At 44.9% G+C, this 12,393-nt stretch overlaps 1 protein-coding gene across 1 annotated transcript in view; it reads left to right on the forward strand.

Moving 5' to 3' along the window:
• Window positions 1-12,393, forward strand: part of LOC139668045 (caskin-2-like) — a 54,786-nt gene that overhangs the window by 25,034 nt on the left and 17,359 nt on the right. The window contains exons 3-10 of the mRNA XM_071547520.1: window positions 265-316; window positions 4,688-4,785; window positions 5,805-5,950; window positions 6,527-6,622; window positions 7,961-8,094; window positions 11,029-11,137; window positions 11,866-11,974; window positions 12,127-12,221. Coding sequence (XP_071403621.1) covers window positions 265-316; window positions 4,688-4,785; window positions 5,805-5,950; window positions 6,527-6,622; window positions 7,961-8,094; window positions 11,029-11,137; window positions 11,866-11,974; window positions 12,127-12,221 — 839 coding nt within the window. The remainder of the gene's footprint in view (window positions 1-264; window positions 317-4,687; window positions 4,786-5,804; window positions 5,951-6,526; window positions 6,623-7,960; window positions 8,095-11,028; window positions 11,138-11,865; window positions 11,975-12,126; window positions 12,222-12,393) is intronic.

A 12,393-nucleotide genomic window follows, 5' to 3' on the forward strand; every position in this document is an offset into this window, starting at 1 on the left:
GAAGGGAGAGGCGGGAGGAGGTGAAGAAAACCCTCCGTCCCGTCGGGGGCCGTCAGGTTGTTTGAAGGAAGGAGTGATGACGGGAAGGAGAGAGGTGTGGGGTGGAGTGGGGGGGGGAGGAAAGAGCGGGGGGTCCTGCGGGGATGGAGGGATTTCTGGAGCGCTCTGATGAAAAGACAAATATGTCACCAAATACTAATGGTCTTTTTCCATCCCCCCCCCCCCCCCCTCTCTTCCTCTGCTCCGCTCTCCTTTGTTTTCCAGAGTTGCTGGGCTCCACCAAGAGACTGAACATCAACTACCAAGACTCAGATGGGTAAGAGCGTGTGTGTGTGTGTGTGTGTGTGTGTGTGTGACAGCCCGCGAGATAAGCTTGCGAGCTCATGTTTGCCTAGCCAAAGGTAACATGAAGTTTAGCCAGAGGAATGCAATGGAAGAGTCACTCCATGACACCGTGCTCTGATTGACACGCCACTTCACCCCTACCCGGTGTGCTTGTCTCCTGTTTATCTTGAGTCTTTACAGGCTGACTCATAACCCACACACACACACACACACACACACACACACACACAAAATGACATACAGTGCCCTCCGGTTATTGTCTCGCCCCTTAGAAGACTCACAGAGGCATAGAAAAATGTACAGCGTGAAAAAACAAGTTCCATTCTGCGCTCACAGAATTATAGATATTACATGTGTTTTAATTAGAGGCAATTATTTGCAATATGTGATAAAGTTTTCCTTGAATTTATTGTATGGTAAAGTTTCAGCTAGATCCACTATAACTGCTTCAAGTAGGACCCACTTAGGTAATTAGTTGAGGTGTTTTCCATAGTAACACACACACACACACACACACACACACACACACACACACACACACACACACACACACACACACACACACACACAATCAAGGTGTTTAGTCTCCCTTCCCCCTTTTGAATGACTTCTCATCCATTCAGCTTCAATTTTTGTTAAATCTATCAAAGTAGGCCATCGGACATACAAAGAATCCCCTTCTGCAAGCCACTGTGTGTGTGTGTGTGTGTGTGTGTGTGTGAGTGTGGGCTGGCCTACGTGCAATGTGTGCGCGTGTTGACACAGACCTGCTGCATGTGTCTACATGCAGGGTCAATCTAGCGTGTGGGAGGTGACACACAATAGGGGTGTTGAATTTGAAGTGTCCATCTGTGTGTGTGTGTGTGTGTGTGTGTGAGGTACAGAGGAGGGGGTAACCTGTGATATATGAGAGGAGTGCAGAGGGACGGAAGACAAGAGGGGAAGGTTAGCAAACAGTCACTAGTCATTGAGTCAACACTATCTCAGAGAGAGAGAGCTTAAGGCAGATTGTGTGTGTGTGTGTGTGTGTGTTCATTCGTTAGTTTTGCAAACATGAGAGACAGAGGATCGTAGAGTAAAGATTGACAGAATTTAGAAGAAAAAGGAAAGTGGCCTTAACAGACGAGTGAGATTGATGAGGCACGGTCTGGCAGAGAGAGATGGATGGATAAATGAAAGAATGGATGGGTAGATGAGTGTGTGACTGGGGAGCTGGGAGGCCTGAACAATGAGCCAGATAAGATAAGCCACTTCACTGTCTGGAGATGGCCTCAGTCTGATAGCTGAAGAGAAACAGATTCAGACTCATCCTGATGACTGAAGCCCTCATGTTTCCACACATGTTAACACAGTCTGAAGTCTGTGATCCATAATCTCTGTAATCTCCAGACTGTTTTGGATTTAGACTTTACCGTTCATATATTTGGTGGAGCGCAAACCTCTGCCAATACTGATTTGGAAGTCCTGGATGTCGGACTTTCCCGCCAGCACGTGAACGCAGCATGATAGGCTAGAAAATGAAAATTGTCTAACGAATAACTGAATTCGTATTTTTTTTTGTGTACATGCGGAAAAGCCGGAAGACGAGCGTAGAACATGCCACTGTATCTGTTTGAGATGCTACAGGCTGTCAACAAACTAGAGCTGAACTCCTCCTGGGAAGGGGACACACACACACACACACACACACACACACACACACACACACACACACACACACACACACACACAGAGAAAGGGAACAGAAAGTTACTGCTTAAGGCTACCCAAATGTACATGCAAGCTTTGCATTAGAAAAGAAGCATGACACTAAACAGAGTGTTCAATGTTAAGGATTTTTTTCCATTTTCCTGGTTGGGCCAGTTGGTCTGAGCGCGACTTGTTCCTATTTGAATCACTTTTATATCACTTTTTCATACATTTATGTAATTTACTACTATAAAATGTATATTGACACTTATACACATAATTTGTATAAGTCATAAGGGACTGTTCGTTATTTATTGGGGGTGGGGGGTGACTTCCCTCCCCGGAGCTACAAATATTTTTCCTTGAGCCTCCCTGAGTGACCGGGGGAAAATGCATGACCCTCCCTCCACCATAAATAACCATATTTTATTATCATTCAGCACTAGAAGTCGCTCACCTGTATGCCGCTCGAACAGCACCACGGATATGCCATATTCTTTGTCCAACAAAACATCCCGGAACCATATTCTTGGTGGAAGCACGATGAAAAGGGACGAGAATAGTTCAAAGGCGTATTCATAGTCCAACCATCCACTCGGATTCCTCTCGCCCTCTGGCCCAGAGTCTGGGAGCAACAGCTCCTCTAACAATCCACTCAGAGCTAATATTTTTTGTCGCAGCTGATTGTCTTTTGTCGACTGCAATACAATAGAGAATTTCTCTCGTGTGTCATTCACTGATAAATGCTGCAAGGACACCCTTAAATTCTGGTGAAGCACGCTCTCTATCCTAGTTTTAGATCGTCTCTAAGAAAACAGCATGATACTTCAAAATAGATGGAGTTCAGGGTTCACCATATGGGACTCACTATTGTCATGCATGCACCACGTCCAATGGGTGGTTAAGGTGGGGTGAGGTCGCCCCCCCCCCCCCCCCCCCCCCCCCCCTCATAAATAACAGTCCCTAACACAGTTGCATCATAAATCACCTATCAATCACGGCTGGTGCCATCATGGAGGTCCTTTGGAGGATTAGCAGGGCAAATATAATGAATAAACACATACCCAATGGGCAAGAAAAAGGGAAATACCTGTTGTGGTGTTGCTTTAGGTCAATTTATAAGTAAAAGTTAGAGATACCATTAGTTAAAGTGTTTAAGGGTGGATTTTGCCTTAAACTTGCAACTACTAGAGAACTAGATACATTAGCTAGTGTGCAAATCAGATGTATTAACCCCTTGTACCCTGACTTTAGCTGACTTTACCCTTAAATTTCCCCTTAAGTAGCTTCAAAGTTAGAAAAACATTTTTTTTCCTAACTTGTACAATAATGTCACATCCACATTCTGTATTTGTTGTTCCAACTCTTTCTTGAAGCTCTAGCTGCTTATATTGAATGAAATATTCAAATACAAGACGCGTTTTTGTGGCTGCACCATTACATCAAATGGAAAAATCTAGATGTTTGTGCATCATTATATACACATCTCTCTGTATGTAGCATGACATATTTGGTGTCTTTGGAAAACTTGTTATCTTGACTAGAATTTAAAATAAAGTTCTGTGGGTTTGAACAAAGCTTGGCCGTGCAACCTGCGTTTGTAATGATGGAGCCAGAGGCGGCAGGGAAGAACAGGTTAACTACCAGACAGTAGTGATAGTTAGCTAACCAAGTACTATGATTTCCTAGCTAACAAGCTAACCTTATCTAAACAAAATAAATGAGATGTATCAGTGATGAAATGATCAGTTCCAACTCAAACACAACCCTAACGTCAATTAAATTCTGTTGTGACGGCCTAGCGGTACGTTTAGAAATGCAATCAGCTGCTCGCAGCACGGCCTCCAGAGGGTTAGGGGGTGTTACGGCACGTGAACGCCCTCCGTTCTTTAGTTGTCATCTTCTCCCCATATGAGGAGAGTCTGTCCTGGCTGTAACTCAGCTCCTGTCGTGCCTCAGCTGGGGTCAGCGCCTCTGGAACAGCGCCGCGCGTCTCCGGGCCTGCAGCAACAGCAGAACTCATACCCGAGAATTTATGTCTTTAATTTGTTCCTCTGTGGAATATACTACGACCTGACAGACACCCAGAGACAAACACACACACACCTCATCTCTGAAGTTTTGATGAGAGCACACAGACGCACACACACACACACACAGAAAACCCTTATCTCAGTTTGCAGTTTTGATGGGAGCGCACACATACACATGCTCCTTATCTTACCCTATAGTTTTAATGGGTGCACACACATACACACACATGCACGGGCACACACACACACACACACACACTCGCCTCGTCTCAGTGTGAAGTTTTGATGGGAGCACACACACACACTTGCGCACTCGCACACTCACACACACCCACACACACACGCTCAGAGTGTCAGTCTGAAGTTTTGACGGGAGAATACAGACAGGCATGCTCAGAAGCACACACGCACGCACACACACACACACACACACACACACACACACACACGTCAAATCAGTCTGGAGTTTTGAAAAGGGCTCACCTCCTGTAAAGTCATCAGCAAGATTTATAACCCCTCTCATCTCCTTGTCTCTTCTCCTTTTGCTCTCCCTTGATATCTCTCTCTCTCCCTCTCTCCCTCTCTCTCTCTCTCTCTCTCTCTCCCTCTCTCGCCCTCAGGTTCTCGGCGCTGCACCACGCGGCTCTGACAGGCACCACGGAGCTGCTGTCCCTGCTGCTGGAGGCCCAGGCCACGGTGGACATCAAGGACATCAACGGTATCGGGATGGCAGAACAGCTTTACCGGCTAAACCAGTGTCACCAGTCAGAGCAAACAACTTAGACCAAAAACGTCTGCGCGTCCCAGCACCCCCCCCAAAAAAAAAAAAAAGTTTGACCCATATAAATAAATATGATTCGTTCTGAGGTTCGTCTGCAACAGTGGCAGCAATATTGCAGCAGCTACACAGAAGAGAATCATCCCGTTAAAATAGGCTGTACTTTCATTGATGGTAGGGCTGGGCGATAATTCAATATTATCGTTTATCGTCTTTCAGTGGAATCATATTGTGATGATATGAAGATATTTAATATCGTGACACACATTTCTGCTGTCTAAATTGATGATGACAAGCAAATTTTACATAAAAACTCTCATAAAATGAGGTATGGTAGGAATATTATTTGAAAATTTCAGTTTTGTTTGACACCACACCTAACATTACCATTGAGTTCAATGAGATGAACATTAATTTGATTATTTAACGCGATTTTGCATACATGAACCATATGGAGAAAAATCCTTATGATTATCATTATATTGATTTCAACCATATCTCCCAGCCCTAGCTGACGGTCATATAGCAACATGCATTTTTCCACCTCAGTGATTAACTAACATTCACTAGTACACAGGAATTGTTGCTGCAATCCTTTGTGCCATAATCCATTCATACAGAAGCTCAATTCAGGTGTCAAAAGAATGATGTACTAACCTACAAATGGTGACTATAAAGGACATCAGGCTACACTGTCATAAATCTACAGGACCATCAGACAGGCAGCACCATAGTTCCCTAGCTCCCAACATTACTCAATAATTTCGAAACTCGCTATTGATTTTGACAGCAGCTACAGGCCGATGGGACGGCTGACAGTCTCTCAGCAGTTCAGAAACTGAATCGCATCAACATTTATAGGCTGAAAGAATGGCTGATTCTGCTGACGTGAGGCACTAACTGTATTTTCCTGCCTCCATCCCTCACTCGTGCGTCTCTCTCTCTCTCTCTCTCTCCAGGTATGCGTCCCCTCCACTACGCGGCATGGCAGGGCAAAGCCGACTCCGTCCTACTGCTGCTGAGGGCCGGCGCCTCGGTCAACGCCCCCTCCCACGACGGGCAGATCCCGCTGCATCTCTCGGCTCAGTACGGACACTACGAGGTGGTGGGTACACACACACGCACGCACACACACACGGATATAGACACCTCTTCCGCCAAAGGCAAAGTTTCGAGGCATTACCAGTCGTCCCATTTCAGTGAAATCTACCCTCTTTGTGTCTCAGCCTGCATTGTCCACCAACAATACCGTTAATACCATTACACAGGTTTTTTCACAGCAGTTTGAACCGGAGCGGCTGAGTCACACGCATTCCTTTCTTCCGGCCTCATCCCCCCCCCCCGGAATGTGCCACTGGATAGTCACACATATCATGGACACACACACACACACACACACACACACACACACCTCAATATGTCATGTAACCCATGCTGCACTGTCTGCCGCCTCCTATCACTTGCACTGACCCCTATAGCACAACACCGTCAAACACAATAGCGGCAGAGACGGCACTCCGGCTATCGCATGTTCTCTCTTCTGTCCGGAGACAAAACATCAACACACACGCTGAGGACGTGTCGGGATGATTGGCATGTGAGTGTACGCGCATAATGCATGGGGCGATATCGGTTACACCGTCCTTTTTCTCTCTCTTTTTTTCCTCTCTCTCTCTCTCAGTCTGAGATGTTGCTGCAGCACCAGTCCAACCCCTGCCTGGTGAACAAGGCTAAGAAGACGCCGCTAGATCTGGCCTGCGAGTTCGGCAGGCTAAAGGTGTGTGTGTGTGTGTGTTTGTTTTATGAAAAATCGGATGTTGACCTGCCAGTGTCGTCCACCTGCAACATGATGGATATTACATATTTATCGTAAGATTGACCCATACTACACTGGTTATCTATGGGACGCCCTTAACCTGGATTGATTCTAATGTAACATATTGATCACATTTTTTATTTTTATTTATCATCATAATCATCCTGGGTTTCAGTGGAGAGTTTTAGTGTCCCATGATGATCTAAATACTGTTTCAGAAGTGTTTCCACACTGACTAGTTTTAATGTTTCTGATTGTTTTGGGATGAAAATTGTGATATTTGAAGATTTTTTTTGAACAAAATATCAGCTATTGACACCTTCAATCCAAAAACCCATACTGGTCAAGTCCTGCATGTGTCAGTACATGTGCACGCCTGTGTTTTCGGACAGTACAGTAGCCTTCCCAAAGCCTCACATAGTGGTGTTCTTTCATTCATGTATTCTGTAATCCAATTATTTGCATGTGAAACCTCCCTATTTTTGCCAGTGATCTCAGACACACACTGATCAAAGCCTTGAATAAGTAGCGATTGTTGCTGGGACTTGTGTGTGTGTGTGTGTGTGTGTGTGTGTGTTTATCTATGTCTAACAAAGGGCATGTGACGGATAGATGGGGAGGGCCTATGTCAAACATCGACCATAGCATAGATTAACTAACCCAGCTAAAATAAGCTTGTTTGAGCTAAAAGAAAATAGGCTTCAACGGCTCTTTTTGGACACACACACACTGACACACACACTCACACACACACACACACACACTGTAAAATTAAAGGGATTGCACATTGCAGTGTGTTTCACTGTTTCTCTGTCACATCTTTGGATAAGCCTGGTTGTGAAACGTATAGCTGGCTCTGTAATTCAGAGTTAGAACACACACACACACACACACACACACACACACACACACTTCCCACGCCTGTTAAATTTTCTCTCGTCTGGTCTGAGTTTGCAGTTTGACTCGGAGAATAGCAGGCTTTGGGCTGTTGCGTTGACACAGGAACTGTCTGTCTGTGTGTGTGTGTGTGTGTGTGTCTGTACAGTATGTATACTAGAGGCTGAGGTATCTTTAGACAGTTGCTGGGCAGGGGATCAGCCTCTATATACTAGCATGACCCCATATATAAAGCATCACCGTATATGACGTCTATCATTCAATGTATTTTTACCACAGCTATCCTGACTTTGTGTATTTATATCGCTAATGCTGTAATTCCTGCCCTGATTCTGCCAGGCCTCTCTGTTCTCATGCCTCACTCTTCATCTTTGTCTTCCTGTCTTTTGTTTTCCTCTTCAGGTGGCCCAGTTGCTGCTGAGCAGTAACATGGTGGCGGCCCTGTTAGAGGGGGAGGCAGGGCGCGAAGGTTTGGACTCTGTCTCCACCACCCCCCTCCACCTGGCGGCCAGGAATGGACACAAAGACATCATCAGGTAGGATCCGAGCGAGGCGCACTGTGTTGAAATCCTCACATGTATACTTCATGTCTACCCCGTCATCTTTCTGACAGCTTTCATCATTTCATTCGCCTAAACTACGGTAGTGTTTTGGACTGTATGTTGGTGGATGAGTATGCCTAGTACAGGGCCTCTGAAAACTCTGGAATCACAGGGAAATCTTCACTGAATGAGCTCAACATGTCCACCACCAACTTCCACACACTATTCATAGTATTCTGTTACATCACCACATCACAATAACAGGTGATTATCATCAGATGACAAACACACAGCCAATGAGCTGTGTGTATTGTAAAGCACCATATTGATAGGAAATGCATGTGACATCAGGGGAATACTACTACTACTACTACTACTACTACTACTATTATACTACTGCACTACTACTACTACCACCACAACTACTATTACTACTGCTACTACTACTATTATACTACTGCACTACTACTACTACCACCACAACTACTACTACTGCTGCTACTACTACTACTACTACTGCTACTACTACTATTATACTACTGCACTACTACTTCCACCACAACTACTACTACTACTACTACAACAATTATATTACTACTGCACTACTACTACCACAATTACTACTACTACTACTACTACTACTACTACTACTACTACTACTACTGGTACTTCTACTGCTACTACTACTATTATACTACTGCACTACTACTACTGCTACTACTGCTGCTATTACTGCTACTACTATTACATCACTACTACTCGTTCTGCTACTACTGCTAATGCTGCCACTGCTGCTACTGCTACTACACTACTACTATAATACTGCTACAACACAAACAGAATACCATGTTTCTTTCAGACAAAACATATCCACATCGACAGCTGCTCAGGCGTCAGAAACGCTCTTCTGCAGATGCTGCTGGTTTTGAATTTTTACAGAATAACGTTTCCCTTTAGGTAGCCCCAGAAAGCAAAACCGACTTAATGTCACGGCTCAATCTCCACCTCTACCAAGAAAAACTATATAGTGTTATCTATCCCCATGACTCCAGACTTTTCAGATACCCTGTAGTGTGTAAGTATGTGTTTTTATGTCAGCAAGTCTGTGTAAGTATGTATGTACGCAGCCAAGCAGCTCCACCCTGCTTGTTAATGATTCCCATCCTCCCTAAGTCATAAGATTCCCCACGCAAAAGCCCACTCCATCCTTCACTCCCATTCTCCTGACCTGGAATGTGGAATAGTAGCCATGGGGGAGAGAAGGCGAGGCTACTACACAAACAGCGTTTATTCAGTGTTTATTCAGCAGAATTTGGCTGAGATCTCCGACCAAGGGATTTACATTTCCACTAACTAAGACATCACTGTCTCCACTGTATTTGGAGAGATAATGGAGGTGAGAGTGAAACCTACAACTATAATAATCATTCTCTAATAGGGATCATTTCTACTGAGCTATTCCGCGTTTTGCTGCGGATCACCTGGAACCCCCCTCACCGACCCCTGAAGCTCCCCGGACCTCACATTGAGAACCGCTGCCCTAGTATGTCCCATACCGCCCATGTACAAGCAGTTCCTCTGCGTATGCATCAGAGACGGCGTGTTGAGAGCGAACCAGCTGCTTATCAGCGGGACAGAGAGGAAGAGTCTAAGCTCGGAGACGGTTTCCAGACGTTCAGCCTCTCTCACGGTTTGAGCCCAACGCGATTAAAGCTCTGTGTCGCTGCTGAGCGAAGGAAGAATCTGCCGGTTTACAATAGGTGCGCTTGAGGCTCCTCTCCCGATCGTCTGTCTGAACGTTTCTCCCGTCCTTCCGAACCGCCCCCCCCCCCCTCCGTTGTGTCCCTCTTGGTGTTATCACGTCGAGTCAAGAGTGTTTGTCAGCAACATTCACGTTTCGCAAGCCCTGCCGGCCTGAAGTTTCCCACAGAAACACAGTGACTCGCAGCATCTCATCGAGCTCTATACATCCAATAAGGTCGAGACAACAGTAGCCGGGTTTCCATCCTAGTATTCTTGAGAACATCGTAGATTTTTATAAACTCTTTCGATATTCGCGGGAATGTTTTTTGTCAATAAAGGAATTGTGATGGAAACACATTTGTCAAATAAATAATGACATTAAACCCCGACCAACAGTTCATTCTCATTCATAAAGTGGCTTTGGACTTGCTGAAGTATTGTCTCTAAAATATCTGTCCACCACTGCCTCCCAAATGCATTGTTGCTCCCATGTTTAAGTCCTTGTTGTGGTTGTATGGCCTATGTTGGTGCATTAGAATTTTGCCAAGTGCAAGAGAAAAATAACAGCTTGCCTGATTCTAATCAAGTCTAATCAAGACTCTTTCCAGTTTTTTCTGGTGGATGTGGTTTCAGTTTTGATGTAGTTCTACTTTCTGGAAGCCTATTTTTTCCACTTTAACCCACTTGATGAAAGCATACTTCATTTGCATTTTAGTTTTTGTGAGGTTTCATTTCATTTGCTTAAAAAAAATCTTTACAATTGGAAACATGCTGTAGCTAGGGATGAAACAATCAAGCTACTTTAAGCTAGTATGCGGAAGTCTAGCATCCCATGGGACACACCGGGGGCCAGAATGTGCATTCGCAAAACACCATCCAGCTAATTTTCTAGAGCAGTGGCTCAGTGTTATTTACTTCCTCAAAACTCGACTCAACCTTCTAATGGCGAGCCCGGGACCCCCTCCTGCACCGCTGTCTGGATACAATGCCATCAGCATTCCTACATCTGGACCTCTCACCGAGCCAGAGAGAGAGATTTGTTAGTTTGTGTGTGTGTGTGTGTGTGGGTGGATGGGTGGGGGGGGGGGGCACAGGACTTAATGAGATGTTGCAGATGCCAGTAACAGTCAAACTGAGTGTCGCCTGCAGCCGCATTATGAGTGTTTCTGTGATTTGATTTCCCAGGTTGCTGCTCAAAGCTGGTATTGACATCAACAGAGCCACCAAGGCCGGGACCTCGCTGCACGAGGCCGCCCTCTACGGCAAGACCGAAGTAGTGCGGCTGCTGCTTGATGTGAGCAAACACTGCTTGGACATAAACAGAAGTAGGGTCAGGCCAATTAGGGCTTTTGAAGGCTGACACCAATATTTTTGTATTGAATGTGGAGATAGCGATATTCACAACATCATAAAATTTGACACTTTAATGCAAAAGCAATTAGAAGGCAAAGGAAAAGCTTCTGAATCAGCATTTAGATCATCATGGGACAGTAAGACTCTCCATTGAAAGCCGTATTAATGAAATTCTTTTAGGGTCAGCAGCTCCTTAAGGCAGGGTGAGGCAGGTTTTACACATTTACACCCTGAAGCTATCGAGTAAAATCCTCCACACCATACAGGAATGATTTCTCCGGTCATCTAATATAAAAATAATAATAATAAATAATAAAAATGTGTTCACTAACTGTGGTCAGGGAGGAATATCCATCATATCCGAGGTGGACTGATTTATTTGCAACCAAATAATATTGGCCCAATGTATATAGATCTAAACCTAGACTGTGTTTTGAATATTAATTTTAAAGTGTGGTGTTAAGTTGAAGTCTAGTTTGAGTCTTTTTCTCATCTCGGCCTTGAGGATAACAGGAAAACATAACTTTTTTAACAGATGGAGGCTCTCAGTTGCTCGGTGTTATTCTTTAATATAGGAGCAAGGCGTTGCTGCGGAGCTGCAGGAGAGGGAGGTTGTTATTTTAAAAGTGCATCTCACCAATTTTGCTCTGTGTGTGTGTGTGTCTCCAGGCGGGCATCAATGTGAACATGCGCAACACGTACAACCAGACGGCTCTGGACATCGTCAACCAGTTCACCACCTCCACCGCCAGCAAAGAAATCAAACAGCTGCTGAGAGGTCGGTATCTCCTGAAATACTAATAAGCATAAAGTTCTGGGCTTGAAACGAGTTATTTATGCCTCCCAGTAACCTGGATTACATCATTTCTCTTTCTTCTCTCTCTCTCTTTCTACATCATTTGTCTTTCTTCTCTTGCTCCTTCTGCGTAGAAGCGTCGAGTTCTCTCCAGGTCCGGGCGGTGAAGGACTACTGGAACCTCCACGACCCCACCGCCCTCAACCTCCGGGCCGGAGACCTCATTATGGTACAGGTTTTTTTGTATATGTGTGTGTGTGTGTGTATTTGAGAAGGGAAAAACATGCCTCTAATGCCTGTGTTGTGCGTCATGGCTTCATTCTCCAGGACTTTTGTTTTTGGTTAAGTTGTTGTGCTCCAGCAAGATCGGTGACTCTGCCACGCTCATGTTTTATGTCTTC

Source organism: Centroberyx affinis, unplaced genomic scaffold, assembly GCF_046629955.1.
Source record: "Centroberyx affinis isolate AG114_WGS23_722 - 3 ecotype Tasmania unplaced genomic scaffold, CSIRO-AGI_Caff_v1 ptg006000l_1, whole genome shotgun sequence".
Lineage (NCBI taxonomy): Eukaryota > Metazoa > Chordata > Actinopteri > Beryciformes > Berycidae > Centroberyx > Centroberyx affinis.